This window comes from Camelus dromedarius, chromosome X (assembly GCF_036321535.1).
Source record: "Camelus dromedarius isolate mCamDro1 chromosome X, mCamDro1.pat, whole genome shotgun sequence".
NCBI classification, from domain to species: domain Eukaryota; kingdom Metazoa; phylum Chordata; class Mammalia; order Artiodactyla; family Camelidae; genus Camelus; species Camelus dromedarius.
Window position 1 is genome coordinate 56,242,223 of NC_087472.1, and position 18,354 is coordinate 56,260,576.

Sequence of the window (18,354 nt, forward strand, 5' to 3'; positions counted from 1 at the left end):
ATAGTAATAAAATATTGTTAATTTGTTATGTTGCAATTGCAAAATGTTTTCTGAATTTAAACTTAATTTTGTGTTTTCTGTCTTCTTCTTTCAGTATATAGTTTTACAATTAAATCTCCTTGCACTCTCTTCCAAAGTTTATGCAACATTGAACTTAAAAATTTTTCACTGAAAAGTTTGGAACATAATTGATTAATTCATTTGCCAGGTGTAGGGCTTCTTATGGTAGTGTGTTAATGTTTAGATTTTCTCATCCTTAAGATAGGGAGTATGAAAGTAATCCTGAAGAAGCAGTTTTACTGATTTCAAGTACATACAGTAAGGTAAATAATAGTGTTGTTTACATAAAGATCTTCAATAAACCTTTGTTAATAAGTAGATAAGTATGTAGAGACTAAGCAGTTAATAGTCTCAGTTCTGCACTTTTTCTTAAGATACTAGATACTAAGGTAGCAACAAAGATGTTGTAACAAATGAGATAGGCTGTCCTTTTGGCTAGATATACTACCATTATATAAGGTAAAGTCCCCTGTTTGTTCAGATTGGCCATACATTCTGCCTCAAGTTATGTGTTATCCTCTTATTGGCACATCTTACCCAAAGGATAACCCAGACTACATCAGACTTTGATTCATTGGTTTTACTGTATGGTTAAAGCAAGTCTTTTTGCCAGCACTACTTACTATATCCCCTCCCCGCCTTTCTTTTCTTTTCTTTTCTTTTTTTCTGTGTAATGGAGATCATTTGGAACCCTAAATTGCTCACTAGGTAATTTGGCCACTTCAATTTAATACCTCCTTGGGGTGTTGCAATTTTTTTTTTTACCAGTGCATCATATTGCATAGTCACATGAAATACATTAACTACAATTATATGGGATCATTGTATGATTAAAGCGGGTAAACATGTTAAGTAAATGTTTTCTTACCTATTCATTTTAAGTGTAATTTTAGTTGCAAGCATTGATAATTCTTAGCGAAGTTAATTACTGTCATGTATTTAGGTTAACTAATTTTCATTGTTTTTCTTATTAATTACAGAGGAAAGATTATACAGCATTAACAAAGTTCTTGCCTCCAAAACATGAATATGTGTTAGCTGTGAGAATGACTCCTATTCAGTGTAAACTCTATCAGTACTACTTAGATCACTTAACAGGTAACAAATACACTGAGTTGTTTGTTTTTAATTTCTCTCTTAAGACATTCTTTTTCTGAAGAATGCTGTCTTGGTAATTTTACCATGTCAGTTGCTCTTTTGCAATTTTGCATTTGAGTAAAATGAGTATGCTTATTATATAAAGGCACAAAATATTTATACTTAAAAAAACCCTAATATTCTCAAAATAAAATTATGGAACAAACTGATGAAAAAAGATAGATGGCGTATGTCATTAATGCCTTAATTTGTAAAGAGCCTTTATTTCAGAAATATTATATATGTGAATAAATCCATAAAAGAAGATACATAAAATTCCAGTGTATTATTCAAAATATTAACCTAACCACATTAATAATAAAAGACATGTAAATCGAATCTGTGAAATCATTTCTTAGGTATCAAATTGACAAAGGTTGAAGGAAAAAAAGGCAAAATATAAGGCATGGCATATATTATACTCCCAGTGTTTCAGTAAACATAAACACAAATGCATAAAATACACAGAAATGTTAATAACAGATTATTTTCTGGATGATTTCATTATGAGGAACTTTGTTAGTTTACTTCTTACTCTTTTCTATGTTTTTTTAAAAAATAGTGATTAAGTACTGTTTCATCATCAGTAAACATGTGTGTTTGTATGTTTTGTGTGCTTGCAGTTGTCACTGTTCTCAGAACAAAACCTTAATCTCCATTTGGTCTGGCATGATATTTTTTACTTATTGGTCATGTTATTCTGGCACCTTTTCCCAAGTGATGTGCCAGATTTATTTAGGGGATACAGGCTAGAAGGTACCCTTCAGCCATTGTGGATACAATAATTGATCAAAAAATAATGGAGGGTTGAGTTGTATACATACATGTTAAAATGATACTTCATATCATATCAGTAGTTAAAGTAATACTCTTTATAACAACAGTATATTTTAGAAAGTAGAATAATGATGATGGTCTTTAAGTATTATTCTGCTTTGGGGAAGACAGGATTTGAATTTTTATATTGTATAGAAATGCTTTTTTGCTATATTATAAAAACAATTTTTCTACTGACTTTTGGAAGATCATTTCTAATAAGGCACACATTTTCATTTGTCTGTCAGTCATAAGCTGTTGGATCTATTGTACCATCCTGTTTTTTTTTTAATTTTTGGGTTTTTTGGGGGTAATTAGATTTATTTATCTATTTATTTATTTTTTTAACGGAGGCACTGGGAATCGAACCCAGCACCTCATACGTGCTAAGCACGTGCTCTACCCCTGAGCTATACCTACCCCCATATCATCTTGCTTTGAATAACAAAAATTGCGGTCATAACTAAGTAACCAAATGTAGTCATTCCAATGAGAGTTACTGTGTAGTTTAAGAGGGACGTCCAGACCTGTCTTTCATTAATCTTAGTAATATAGGGTACTAAATTTGATCATTTGATATTTTCTCCGTTTAAAATTTTGTTTTATCTTAGAGAAAATGCTAGCTGTTTTCAAATATTAGAGAATCAGTTGTCTTTAATAACAACAAAATGTTAATAGCTCATGTATAGATATTAAAATGTACTCTTTTGAGAACAGTGCAATATTTAAGAATTAAGGGGGCCTCAGTGTGACTTTAATAGGAGTAAATATCTAAAGTACTAAATTGCCAAAGCTTCTAAACTCTGAAAGGTATGATTGTTAAATTATCATCTGGTGCCATGAATCTTTCAGTCATGAGAAGGTATTGGGTTTTCCCCCTACTAAATGTGATGTTTTATTTTCCTTAAAATAGAATAACCAGAGTTAATAGCCTCCTTGAAAAAACTTCCATAAAAGGCCAAATGGGTTAAATTAAAGGCTACTCTGTGTTGATTCTCAGTGCAAACCTCACATACTGTGATGCAAACATCACAGTATTTCTCCCGGAATGTCACCCACCTGTCTCACTTGCATTTAGAATTTTTGGTATTTAATGTATTACATATTACAAACGTTCTTTGTTTCTGTATTTGACTCTTTTTATATTCAACTTGGCTTCAAGAAGTTTACTTAAATTTTGCTTTTAATACTAGCAACAATTCAATGTTAATTTTATTTATTTATTTTTTAATTCAATGTTTAGTGGTGATAATTTATAATGTGTTTAATATTTGCAGAATTAAGGTCATAAGGACTACATTTAATGAATTTCAAGAAAATTAATTTCCTCCTAATTTTCCTTTGTTCTCTCCTTTTTAAATATAATTCTGCAGTCTTCCTTTTACCATCAGTTATCAGAAGTTTACATTTACATGTAAGCCTCTGCCTTCAGTAAACACTTTAGGTTTTACAAGTGTGGATACTTAGTTTTAAAACAGCCTAATTTTAAGCTTAAATCAGTATTAAAATCTATACATTGTCTTAAGACATGAAAAATGCAGCACATTAAAAAGACAATCCACAGAATGGGAGAAAAATATTTGTAAATATTAAGAATATATGAAGAACTTCTATAATTGGATGACAAAAAAGCCCTAACAACCCAATTCAAAAATGAGCAAAGGATTTTAGTAGACACTTCTCCAAGGAAAATATACAGATGGCCAATAAGCACATCAAAAGATTGCTCTAGATTATCACCAGTTATTTGGGAAATGCAAATCAAAACCAAGAGATACCACTTCACATCCAATAGGATGACTATCAGGTAAAGAAAGATAAGAAGTGTTTGCAACGATATGGAGAAATTAGAATCCTCGTGCATTGCTGGTAGGAGTGTAAAATGGTGCACCTGCTGTGGAAAAAGTAATATGGCAGGTCCTCCAAGAGTTAAATATAGAATTACCCTGTGATCCAGCAATTCCACTTTTAGGTAAAATTCCACTTTCAAAGTAATTGAAAGCAGGAACTCAAGCAGATACTTACACACTCATGTTTATATAGCAACATTACTCATAATAGCCAAAAAGGTGGAAGCAATCCAAGTGTCTATCAACTGATGAATTAATGAACAAAATATGTGTGTGTGTATATACACACACATAATGGAATATTACTTTCTTAAACAAAAATTCTGACACGAATGAATCCTAAGCAAAATAAGCCAGACACAAAAGGACAAATACTATATGACAACACTTAGAAGTACCTAGAACAGTCAGATTCATAGACGCAAAAAATAGAAAGGTGGTTGTGAGACTAGGGAAGGGGGAAGTGCAGTTATTTTTAACGGGGACAGAGTTTTTGTTTAGGATGATGGAAAAGTTTTAGAAATGGAGAGTGCTTATGATTGCACAACATTCTGATTATACTTAATGGCACTGAATTGTACTCTTAAACATAGAGGGCAATAATAATCCTTTTGTCTCTAAAAATGAATGGGTCTAAGTGCCACACTTCTAGAGATTGACTCAGTAGATCTGGAGTAGGGCTCAGGCGTCTGCATTTATAAGCCCTCTAGGTGATTTTGATGTACCCTCTGCTTGAGAACCACTGCTCTAAATGATGCTCAATATCATTGGCCATCGAAGTACTGTAAATCAAAACCGGAATGAGATACAGGCATACCTCACTTAATTGCACTTCACAGATACTGTGGTTTTTACAAATTGAAGGTTTGTGGCAACCTTACATTGAGCAAGTCTGTCAGCACAATTTTTCCAACAGCATTTGTTCACTTTTTCATATCTGTGTGTCACATTTTGGTAATTCTCCCACTGTTTCAAACTTTTTTGTTATTATTTGTTACGGTGATCTGTGGTCAGTGATCTTTGATGTTACTATTGTAATTATGTCATCATATCACCTTCTATGATTCTCACTTCTGAGCCCCTCTATATTATAGGGACCATTATGGTTGCATTTGATCCACCCAGATGATCTAGGGTAGTCGTCTTCATTTTAGGGTCTTTATCTTGATTGCATCTGCAAAGTCCCTTTTGCCATATAGAATAAAATTCATGAGTACCTGAGATTTGAATGTGGATATATTTGAGGGACCGCTGTTCAGTTTACCACAGACCCCATGATAGTAACATTTTATATAGAAACCATAGATGTAAATGTAAATATCAGATTGTCATGCTTAATTCATTATATATTTACCTGCTCTTTTTTGTACTTAAATTTCCAAATATAGCTATTTGGAGTCAAAACTTTATTTTTTACGAAAGAATGATTCAATAATAATTGCCAATACTCTCTTGTGTAGAGAATGTTTTTCTGTGGGTATTTATTTGGCCAGCTCATCAGCATATCATTTTCATGTGGTTCCCATTCCCCACAAAGAATATCACCTCTAGTACAAGTCAGTACTGTCTGTAGAGGAACCATCAGTTTTTCCCCTTTAAAAATTTCCTGCCCTTTTCTACCCTAACCAGTTAGGTAGGCCTTAAAGTCTTATGAAAATTTTCTATAATAGAAGATGATTATGATTTGTACAAGAGTGGTTCTTACCCCCCTATAAAACAAAAATTGACTTTTTTCCTGAACAGCTAGGCAGATCAACAAGGAAATAGATTTGAAAAACACTTATAAATCAATAGAATACTTCATCTAACAAGAGCAGAATACACATTGTTCTCAAGTGCACATGAAACATTCTCCAAAATAGACTATATTTTAGAGCATAAAATAAGCCTCAATTAATATAAAAAGATGAAGTCCACACGAAGTATTTTCTTTAACCACATTAGGGTGAAATTACAAACCAATAACTGAAGGAAAGCTAAAAAAAGCACAATTATGTGTAAATAATATGCTCCTAAATAACCAATGTGTCAAGATTTCACAAAGGAAATTAGAAAATACTTAGAGATGAATGAAAACAACACAAGACACAAAAATATGGGATGTGGGTAAAGTGATGCTTAGAGGGAAATTTATTGCTGTAAATGCTGATGTTAAAAAAGAAGAAAGATCTCATAAAAAGGAAGAAAGATCTCAAACTTATAATGTAACATTCTACCTTAAGAAACTAAGAACAAACTAAACCCAAAGCAACTAGAAGGAAGGAAATAAAAAAGACTAATCAAAAATAAGTATAAAGGAGAAAAAGAAAACAGAAAATCATTGAAACCAGAAGTTGGTTCTTTGAAAAGATCAACGTAATTGATAACTCTTTAACTGTACTTACAGAGGAGACCCAAATAACTAAAATCAGGAATGAAAGAGCATCACTATTGACCTTACAGAAATAAAAGAATTATAAGGGAATGCTATGAACAGTTGTATATCAAGAAATTAGATACTTCATTTTCACAGCAATGATTTCTATTGTATACAGTGGAAATACCTCTAATCAGGCAAAATAATCAGTACTAGATTTTTATGGGTTTTTATTCATAATTCATATCATTACTGAATTTATTCTTGTCCTTCATGGAGGTGACTTACTAATTAGCAGTGAATTTACATATTTTAAAACTTGACAGAAAAATGTTATTGCTTAAATGCTGTTTCTTTTTTAAAATCAGCTTGGTTCTTTTGCATTTTACCCCCTTGATAATTTCATGTTAATGAAATATGCATTCATCTCATTTTCACTTCATTTTCATAGAAAAATACAATTTTGTTGAAATTTACCCTGTGCAAAAGAAATCTTAATTTTTTTAACATGAAAAACATAATTTTTTGAAGTACTTTTTTGGGTATAAGAGTAGTTGGAAAGAGTAGCTGAAGTGCTGTATCCAGAGAGTGGCTTTATCTAAAACAGGAATTTGTAGTCTAGAGTCCATGGATAGAATTTAAGGGTGGTATATAAACCCGAATAAGAAAAAATTACATGTTTCCACTAACCTCTAACAAGAATATAGCATTTTGCCAATTATTAATGTAGACAAGAAACCATTGTAGTATTAGTGATAACTGATTTTGTTACCAACAGAAATCAGAAATATTTCTACATATTATTGTTGTTACTGATATCTCAAAATTATTTACCTTTATCAATACTTCAGAATTTCAGGTAATTGTTATACTTACTGCTATATTTTGTAATGTAATGCATTAATAAGGTACACATATTACTATATCCAGATTTTTAAAAATATTTTGATAATTTCTATATAATAGGTTTCTTTTGTAATCCTGTTTATATGTTTCAAAATATTCTAAGAAAGAGGGTCTGTAAGCTTCTCTACATGGCTAAAGGAGTTCAAAGCACAGATAAAGTTAAACGCCTAATTTAGAAACACTTGGTTGAATTAGAGAATTCTTATGTGTTAACATTAGTTTTTCTTTTGATCAGGTGTAGGTAATAGCAGCGAAGGGGGAAGAGGAAAGGCAGGTGCAAAACTGTTCCAGGATTTTCAGATGTTAAGTAGAATCTGGACTCATCCTTGGTGTTTGCAGCTGGACTATATTAGCAAAGAAAATAAGGTAAAACAACTAACCTAAAATTGATTAAAAGATATCTGTTGGAAGCAGAATAACCTTAGGAAAAAGGTTGATCTATATAGACTTACTGTATATTCAGATTTTCTTTGGCTTTGTGGCATAGTAATTCAACCTGTTTTATTTCTAGTTAATTCTATATGGTTGAATGCATTGTGATTATAGAAGGAGTATTAAATGTTGATCTTAACATCTTGTGTAACTCTAGTAAAATGATCAAAACTAAGAAATTAACATTGGTCAGTACTATTAACTAAACAGTAGACCTTAATTGGATTTCATCAGTTTTTGTACTTATTTATGTCCTTTTTCTTTTCCATGATTCAATCCAAGACTTAACATTGCATTTAATAGTGATTATCTGTGATGTCTCCTTTATTTTTTTCTTTTCTACTCTATGAGTTTCTTAATTCCTCCTTATCTAATAACAATTAACTTATCCTTAAATGAAATAAACATCATTATAATTTACAGTATAAGTTTATTATAAGCTATTAAAACATTCATCTTTTTTTTTTCTCTAGGGATATTTTGATGAAGATAGTATGGATGAATTTATAGCTTCAGATTCCGATGAAACCTCCATGAGTTTAAGCTCTGATGATTATACAAAGTAAATTGAGTACTTTTTGTGTCCTATGTTGACACGTTTAAAATCCATGCTTGCTGGTTGTCCTCTGATAATTGGCACTTGTATCTTTCCTGTGTTTTCCTAATAGTTTCAATTTGTTCTTTCTTTAGAAAGAAGAAAACAAAGGGGAAAAAGGGGAAAAAAGATAGTAGCTCAAGTGGAAGTGGCAGTGACAATGATGTTGAAGTGATTAAAGTCTGGAATTCAAGATCTCGAGGAGGTGGTGAAGGAAATGTGGATGAAACAGGAAACAACCCCTCAGTTTCTTTAAAGCTGGAAGAAAGTGAGTCTAATAAATGTTGCCTTTATCATGGACATTGATTTTAAGAATATGTCATTATAAAGTTAGTACTTTTTTCAGTTATTAATTATCCTCACTAGTTGGCTCAAAGGAACATCTTTCCTCAATTGGTGAACATCTAGAATAATCAGATACACATGATAACAACAAATATTTGATGAATGTTTAATTACAAGCAAGCCATTATGTTCTCCCTGGTATTTAAGAGGGAAGGGAAAAAGAAAAACTAACATTTATTTTACATGTATGTACCTAAACTCTGTATTATTTTCACTCCATATGTTAGCTAACTTAATTCTTGAGAGGCCTTGGAATGTTGTTATATCTTTATTTTTATAAATGACTGGTAGAAGTAGGATTCAGACCAATTTCAAAGCCACCATGGTATTTTCACTTAACTACATGTAAATAACTGGAAGCATTTCATAATCAACTATGATTGTAATTAATTTTATACAGTAAAACTAGTTTTAGTCTTTTTCTTTTGTAGTTCTTGATAATCTGTAATTAGTGTCTGCTTTAGGTTTCCTCTGTATAAGGTATAGTTTGTATCATCTACTTTGCTTTCTCTTGTGCATGAGTGTACAGTCAGTGAAAGTCTTTCATTGAACTTTCAAATGGCTAAAGTTGTCTTTGCCCATATCTACATTTGAAAGATTAATGTTGAGGTTCTGTATCATTCTAGTGCAGCCTGACTGGGCATTTAGGAACTCCAGTGCTGGGAATGATATCTGAATATTTGAAATACCAAATATCTAAAGACAAAGCAGTGTAAATGATTCTCAATATTTGGCATTTAGGAATCATGGAGCAAAGCAGTAGACCACCTCTGAAGAGAAGAGAGATGTGGGTGCCAGCTAGGTGAATGATCTTGTACACAGAGAAGCTTAGCTGGTCTCAGGCCTGCAGCTGAACAAATTTGGTGATTCCCTGATGAACATTTCTCTTGTCAGTACCTCCTTGGAATAGACAGATGGCAGCCTAACTATAGACTCTGGCTTAGTTTTCTAAGAAATCAAGGGAATAGTAAAAATTAAACTGTGAAATTTCCCTCTGTGTTTTTTCCTCCTGTTACCCCATAAAGGCAGTTTATTATCAGTGTTCATCTTCCAAAGAGTAGTAAAGAAATGTTTATGATTAAATTAAGGTAATAGGAAGCTCCTGTTATCTCCTCCCCTGCTCTCCTGATCTCTTTTTCACTTAAATTCTCAGTCTCTCATCTCATAATTAGAAATAAATAGTTTAAACTTTATGTGTTCTGGGAATGATTTTCTTAAAATATTCTTGTTGAAATTTTTCTCATAAATTATGGTTGAGAGAGAGAGGGAGTAGACTATGTCTCATCCTGTGCTCTAAATGGGTTATATAAAAGTATGCTGAGGTATTGATCCCTTCATCACTTGAAAGTATAGCTGAAGTCTGACAAAGCTGGGTCACCTCCAGAAATGAATAGTTTATCTTCCAGTTTTCATGGTGTGCTATTATAAGTATTAGCACTTTCCATATATGCCACAATGTGAAAAATGTTGGAAAGAACTGGGACAGAGATTAGGTGGCTATAAAAGCAGACAGGGAGTCCTGTGGGTTCCAGATGACACACTTTGCCTACTTCTGTAGCATGTTTATTTCCTTTTAGCTGTGAGCAGTCAAATAGAAGTCATTTATATATGGATGTATTTTTTATTTTTGCAGCTAGGTACATGTATAATTTATCCGAAACATTTTCCAGAACAAATAAATGATAAAAACCTATTTTGTTTTTTAGATCTAGATTAACTCTATATAAGGCTGAGTAGATCATAGCATATGAACATACATAACACATACCTGGTACTATGTAACTTTAAAAAATCACTTTCTTACAGTAAATGTAAGAAAACCTGAATAGAAAGTATTAAAGGTCCAAAGTGTTACACTTGGAATTTGAAATGGATATTAAATAAGTAGATGGGTATAATTGAGCTATAATATGATTTCCACTGCATATTTTATTTTTACTGCAAAGAGTTGATGTTTAATTCTTTTCCAGTAGCTTTCTGAATTTTTTGAGAAGCAGCATCTTGAATAAGTCACTTAAGATTACCTTACAGCATCCATGTTTCTGCGTTTTAGTTTAGTATTTTATTAGGACAGTTTTATGATGAAGAAATAACTTTATATAAACTACTTAAAATAATGAATTTATTATTATTTCAGTACAATCATATCTTGTTTTATTGCATTTCACAGATACTGTGTTTTTTACAAACTGAAGGTTGGTGGCAACCCTGTGTTGAGCAAGTCTATCTGCATCCATTTTTCCAATAGTGTTTGTTCACTTTGTGTCTGTCACATTTTGGTAATTCTTAGAATATTTCACTTTTAAATTATTATTATGTTTGCTATGGTGATCTTTGATCAATGACCTTTGATGTTACTATTGTAATTGTTTTAGGGAGCCATGGATTGCACCCATACAAGATGGGGAATTTAATTGATAAATATGCTGTGCCTGTTGTGACTGATCTATCGACGGGCCATTCCGCTGTCTCTCTCCCTCTTCTCAGATTTCCCTATTCCCTAAGACACAACAATATTGAAATTAAGCCAATTGATAATCCTACAGTGGCCTCTAAGTGTTCAAGTGAAAGGAAGACTCGCATGTCTCTTTCCTTAAATCAAAAGCTAGAAATGATTGAGCTTAGTGAGGAAGATATGTTGAAAGCCAAGATAGGCCAGAACTAGGCCTCTTGCACCAGTTAGCCAAGTTGTGAATTCAAAGCAAAAATTCTTGAAGGAAATTAAAAATACTACTCTGTAGAACACACAAATGATAAGAAAGTGAAATAGACTTACTGCTGATTTGAAGAAAGTTATAGTGATCAGGATAGAAGATCAAACCAGCCACAACATTCCCTTAAGCCAAAGCCTAATCAAGAGCCAGGCCCTAACTCTCTTCAATTCTATGAAGGCTGAGAGAGGTGAGGAAGCTGCAAAAGAAAAGTTTGATGCTAGCAGAGGTTGGTTCATGGAGTTTAAGGAAAGAAGCCATCTCCATAACATAAAAGCACAAAGGTGAATCAGCAAGTGGTCATGTAGAAGCTGCAGCAAGCTATCCAGAAGATCTAGCTAAGATCATTAATAAAGGTGACTACACTAAACAGCAGGTTTTCAATGTAGACAAAACAGCCTTATATTGGAAGGAAATGCTATCTAGGACTTTTCATAGCCAGAGAGTTGAAGTTTCAAAGGACAGGCTAACTCTCTTATTAGGGGCTGATGTAGCTGATGACTTCAAATTTGAATGGTCAATGCTCATTGACCATTCTGATAATCCTAGTGCCCTTAAGAATTATGCTAAATCCACTCTGCCTGTGCTCTGTAAATGGAAAAACAAAGCCTGGATAACAGCACATCTGTTTACCACATGGTTTGCTGAATATTATAAGGCCACTGCTGAGACCTGCTGGTCAGAAAAAAGGTCCATTTCAAAATATTACTCCTCATTGACAATGCATCTGGTCACCCAAGAACCTCTGATGGAGATGAACAATGAGATTAATGCTGTTTTCAAGCCTGCTAACACAACGTATATTAGGATCAAGGGGTCATTTTGACTTTCAAGTCTTACTTATTCAAGAAGCACATTTTGAAAGGCTACAACTGTCATAGATAGTGAGTCCTCTGATGGATCTGGGAGAGGTTAATTGGAAACTTCTTGGGAAGGATTCACCATTCTAGATGCCATTAAGAACATCCATGATTCATGGGAAGAGGTCAAAATATCAGCATTAATAGGAGTTGGGAAGAAGTTGATTCCAGCCCTCATGGATGACTTTGAGGAGTTCAAGTCTTCAGTGGAGGAAGTCAACACAGATGTGGTGGAAATAGCAAGAGAAGTAGAATTAGAAGTAGAACCCAAAGATGTGACTGAATTGCTGCAATCTCATGATAAACTTTAATGGACGAGGAGTTGCTTCTTAGGGATGAGCAAAGACAGTGGCTTCTTGAGATGGAATCTGCTCCTCTTGAAGATGCTGTGAAGATTGTGGAAATGATGACAAAGGATTTAGAACATTATGTAAACTTGGTTGCTAAAGCAGTGGAAGGGTTTGAGATGACTGACTCCAATTTTGAAAGATGTTCTACCATGGATAAAATGCTATCACATAGCACTGCATGCTACAGAGAGATTGTTTGTGAAAGGAAGAGCCAGTTGATTTAGCACACTTCATTGTTGCTTATTTTAAGAAATTGCCATAGTCACCCCAATCGTCAACAACAGCCACCCTGAAGAGTCAGCAATCAACATTGAGGCAAGACCCTTCACCAGCAGAAAGACTATGACTTGCTTCAGGGGGATGAAGATTAGCATTTTTTAGCAATAAAGTATTTTTTAATTAAGGTATGTACATTGCTATTTTCAGACATAATGCCATTGCACACTTAATAGGCTACCATATAGTGTAAACATAACTTTTATATGTATTGGGAAACCAAAAAAATTGATGTGAATTGCTTCATTGTAATGGTATGGAACCAACCTGCTACATTTCTGAGGTATGCCTGTATTTTCAGAGTAAGTTTTATCAGGGAGCATTTATATTTGAAAATATAGAGAGAGTAGACTCGGGAAGATGGCAGCATAGGAAGACCCTTTGCTCACCTCCCCCCATGAGCACACCAATCTATATTTATGTATAGAGCATTTCCTCTTGAAGAAGACCTGAAGGCTGCATGACATGGTTCTGCTAATAGAAGGACCACATAGAAACCAGTAGGAAAGTCAGAAGCATGGTATCCATGGGAACCCCTCTTCTTTCATGGTGATCTACAGTAGGGAGATATATTACTGAGGGACCTAAATGCAGACATACTCACTATGGGACATAGCAGAAAAACTTTAAAGCTATCTAGATTATTATGTAAAGGAAATCCATTTACTAACCCTAGAGTTTCTGCCAAATTGATAGGGAGCTGAGGTACTGGTAATTGCAATTGTTTGGAGTTCCCACTGGACTCCTCCTGGGCCGTATGTGCTCCAGCTCCAGCTGCCCAATCAAGGTGGCCTGTAGCACAACACTCCAGGGACTGACCCCCGGACCAGGTCCTCTCCAGCCATTTTACCTAGGCAGTGCTAGGTGCAGTACTCCCTAAGAGGCTGCCCTTGGACTGGGCTTGTTCCATGCTCCACAGCCCCACCAAGGAAGCCTTGGGCATAGTGCTCCCCAAGGATTAACCCCAGCTGATGCCCAGTCCAGCCCCAACCAGCCTGCTAATGCCTCTAGGCACAAGCAGTCTACACAGGGGATGCCTCCACAGAAGACTACTTCTTAAAGATCAGTAGAGGTAGCTGTTTCACCTGATTTACAGAAACAAAAAAGAAGAGTCAAACAAAGTAACAAGATAGAGGAATGTGTTCCAAATGAAAGAAGAAAACAAAACCCCAGAAAAAAATCCCTAATGAAACAGAGATAAGTAGTTTACCTGATAGAAGAGTTCAAAGAAATATTCATAAGAGTGCTCTCCAAACTTGGGAGAAGATTGGAGGAACTCAGTGAGTACTACAACTAAGACTTAGAAAATATAAGAAAAAAACAATAACTCAATACAGTAACTGAAATAAAAAATAAACTAGAGGGAATCAGAAGCAGATTAGATGATAGAGAACAGATCAGCAATCTGGTAGATAAAATAGTAGAAATCACCACATAAGAACAGCAACAAGAAGAAAGATTTTTTTAAAATGAGAGTTTAAGGGACCTCTGGGACAATATCAGCCATACTAATACTCACATTACAGGGGTCCCAGAAAGAAAAGATAGGAACAAAGGGGCAGAAAACTTATTTGAAGAAATAATGGCGGGAAACATCCCTACCTGGGGAAGGAAACAGACATCCAGGTACAGGAAGCACAGAGATTGCAAACAAGATGAACCCAAAGAGACCCATACCAAGACATATCATGACTAAAATGTCAAAAGTTAAAGAGAAAATTTTAAAGACAGCAAGAAAAAAGCACCTAATCATATACAAGGGAAACCATATAAGCCTATCAGCTGATTTTTCAGAAGAAACGTAGCAGGCCAGAAGGGAATGCCATGATATATTTAAAGTGCTGAAGGAAAAAAAATGAAGAATACTCTACCTGATAAGGTTATCATTCAGAATTGAAGGAGAGAGAGTTTCCCAGACAAGCAAAAACTAAAGGAGTTCATCACCAATAAACTGGCCTTACAAGAAATATTAAATGGTCATCTTTAAGTAGAAAAGAAAAGGACACATATAGCACTAAGAAAATATATGAAATGAAAAGAAATCACTGATGAAAGTAAACATATAGTAAAGGAAGTTGATCAGCTACTTAAAGAAGCTAGTATGAAGGTTAAAAGACAAAAGTAGTAAAAATCAGCTATAATTAAGTAAGTAGTTAAGGGATACAGAAAACAAAAAGATACATGACAGCAGAAACATAAAATATGCAAGTGAACATGTAATGCTTTGATTAATTAACTGATTAACCAGAAAGTAGGATTTATTCATGGGCATGAGTAAGGAGTGGATAATGCCAAGCCTCTCATGATGCTAGCCTGCCATTTGTCCAGGGGGCCTTGATTAGGGATGTACTTGATCTTGCAGACCTCAGTCACATGCTCCTTGTTCTTCAGTTTGTATAGATGGACATGATGACTTGGCCAGTGTGGACTGTTGCCACTGTGCCCTGGGGCTTTCCAAAGGCACCCCACATACCTGTCTGGAACTTAACCCCAGCACTGGACAACATCTTGTTGATGCAGTTGACAGAAGGGGTGGAGCTGTATTTTGCTGAGAGAGCCACATTTGTCACAGTGTTTCATTATGTACTTGTTGGCACAAATATGGGCAACCTCCAAGGCTCCAGTGGAGAGCTGTTCATACTCATCTGACACCATGTGACCACAGAGTGGAAACTTACCCACTTTTGCCTTCTTCTGCCCCAGGTGAAAGATGTGGATCTTGGCATCAGGGTCACCTTGGCAGAAGCAAGACTCTGGGTAGGAATTGTTCTTACAATACTGGTAACACTGGGTAGTGGGAGGTGCAGCCCATGGTGACAACAGGATCTTCAGAAGCATGCTGAAGGGAAAGAACAAAACATAGTGCTTTTAGAATGCCTTCAAACTTAGGCTATCAGCTTACAATAATTGGCTGCATACACATACATGCACACACATACATACATAGATACATACACATACCTCCTGGTAACCACAAATCAAAAACACTTACAATGGATATACAAAAAAGTAAAGAGAAAGGAATCCAAACATAAAAATAAAGGAATTCACTCACAGCTAATACCATACTTAATAGTGAAAAAGCTGAAAGCATTTCCTCAAAGATAAGGAACAAGACAAGGATGCCCACTCTTGCCACTCTTATCCAACATAGTTTTGGAAGTCCTAGCCACAGCAATCAAAAAGAAAAAGAAATAGAAGGAATCCAAATTGGAAAAGAAGAAATGAATCTGTCACTGTTTGCAGATGACATGATACTATACATAGAAAATCCTAAAGACACTGCCAGAAAACTATTAGAGCTCATCGATGATTCTGGTTAAGTTGCAGGATACAAAACTAATATACAGGAATCAGTTGCATTTCTATGTACTAACAACACAATAGCAGAAAAATAAATTAAGGAAACAATTCCATTTACCATCTTATCAAAAAGAATAAAATTCCTAGGAAAAAGGCTACCTAAGGAGGCAAAGAACCTGTACTCAGAAAATTACGACACTGATGAAAGAAATTGAAGATGACATAAACAAAAGGAAAGATATACCGTGTTCTTGGATTGGAAAAAAATCAATATTATTAAAATGGCCATACTACTACCCAAGGCAATATACAGATTCAGTGCAACCCCTGTCAAGTTACCAATGACATTTTTCATGGAACTGGAACAGAAAATGTTAAAATTTGTACGGAAACAGAAAAGAACCCAAATAGCTAGAATAATCTTGAGAAACAAGAACAGAGTTGGGGGAATCATGCTCCCTGACTTCAGACTATACCACAAGGCTACAGTGATCAAAACAGTATAGTAGTGGCACAAAAACAGATACATAGATCAATGGAATAGGATAGAAAGTCCAGAAGTAAACCCAAGCACTTCTGGTCAATTAATCTATAACAAAAGAGGCTAGAATATATGATGGAGAAGTCTCTTCATAAATGGTTCTGGGACAACTGAACAGCTACCTGTAAAAGACTGAAATTAGAACATTCTCTAACACCATATACAAAAAGAACTCAAAATGGATTAAAGACCTAAATGTTAAGACTGGATACAGTAAAACTCCTAGAGGAAAGCATAGGCAGAACACTCTTTGACATAAATCACAGCAATATTTTTTTCAAAGCAGCTCCTAGAGTAATGCAAATAAAAGCAAAAATAAACAAATGAGACCTAATTAAACTTAAAAGCTTTTGCACAGCTAAGGATATCATCAACAAAAGGAAAAGTCAACCTACAGAATGGGAGAAAATATTTACAAATGAAAAAAGATTACAAGCTAATAGTCCTGATGAACATAGGTGCAAACATCCTCACCAAAACTTAGCAAACCGAATTTAAAAATGTACCAAAAGGATCATATATCACGATCAGTGAGATTTATTCCAGAGATACAAGGGTGGTTTAACATCTGCAAATCAGATCAGTCAGTGTGATATGCCACATTAACAAAACAAAGGATAAAATTAACTGATCATCATTTTTTAGATGCAAGAAAAGCATTTGACAAAATTCAACTCCATTATGATGAAAATTCTTAACAAAGTGGGTACAGAGGGAACATACCTCATCATAATAAAGGCCATTTATGAAAATCCCACAGGTAGCATCATAGTCAATGCTGAAAAGCTAAAAGCTTGTCCTCTAAGATCAGAAGCAAGCTAAGGATATTCACTCTCACTACTTTTATTCAACATAGCATTGGAAGTACTGGCCCCAGCCATTTAGGCAAGAAAAACTTAAAAATGCATCCAAAGTAGAAAGGAAGATGTAAAACTGTCACTATTTGCAGATGACATGATACTATATATAGATAACCCCAAAGGCTCTACCAGAAAACACTGAACTCATAAGTGAATTCAGTAAAATTCTAGGATACAAAATTAATATACAAATATTTGTTGCATTTCTGTACACTAATAATGAACTATCAGAGAAATGAAGAAAATAATTTATTTACAATTGCATCAAAAAGAATAAAATATCTGGGTTTAATTTTAACCAAGGTTAAAGATCTATTCCCTGAAAACTATAAGATATTGAGGGAAGAAATTGAAGACCACACAAAAAAAATGGAAAGATACTTCAAGCTCATGTATTGGAGAATCAATATCATTAAAATGTTCAGACTACCAAAAGTCATCTGTAGATTCAGTGCAATCCCTATCAAAATACCAATGGCATCTTTGACTGAACTGAAACAATCTTAAAATTTGTATGGATCCAGAGAAGACTCAAATAGCCGAAGCAATCTTTGAAAGAAGAACCAAGCTAGAGATATCAAACTCCCATACTTGAAACTATACTACAGAGCTTTAGTAATCAAAACAGTATTGTACTAGCACAAAAATCAACAGATAGATTAATAGAACAGAATAGGAAATTCAGAGGTAAATCCAAGCTCATATGTTCAATTAATCTTACAAAAGGAGACATGAATATACAATGGAGAAGAGAGTCTCTTCAATAAATGGTGCTGGGAGTGGGGAGGATTATAGTTCAAGTGGTAGAGTACATGCTTAGCATGCACAAGGTCCTGGGTTCAATCCCCAGTACCTCATCTTTAAACAAACAAACAAACCTAATTACCTCCCCCTTTAAAAAATAAATAAATAAAATTTTAAAAAGAGCCATCAGAAAAATGGTGTTGGGAAAACTG

At 34.3% G+C, this 18,354-nt stretch overlaps 1 protein-coding gene and 1 pseudogene across 7 annotated transcripts in view; one reads left to right on the forward strand and one right to left on the reverse strand.

Moving 5' to 3' along the window:
• ATRX (ATRX chromatin remodeler) overlaps nucleotides 1-18,354 on the forward strand; it is a 227,960-nt gene that overhangs the window by 141,786 nt on the left and 67,820 nt on the right. For 6 of the 7 annotated variants that reach the window (XM_010987736.3, XM_064483018.1, XM_064483020.1 and 3 more), the window contains 4 exons: nucleotides 1,041-1,158; nucleotides 7,361-7,491; nucleotides 8,031-8,119; nucleotides 8,248-8,420. In XM_010987736.3, coding sequence (XP_010986038.1) covers nucleotides 1,041-1,158; nucleotides 7,361-7,491; nucleotides 8,031-8,119; nucleotides 8,248-8,420 — 511 coding nt within the window. Of the gene's footprint in view, nucleotides 1-1,040; nucleotides 1,159-7,360; nucleotides 7,492-8,030; nucleotides 8,120-8,247; nucleotides 8,421-9,238; nucleotides 10,240-18,354 lie in introns of those variants that run through there. The other variant, XM_031446239.2, reaches the window with a different exon arrangement.
• On the reverse strand, nucleotides 15,060-15,532 carry LOC135320168 (large ribosomal subunit protein uL16-like; annotated as a pseudogene).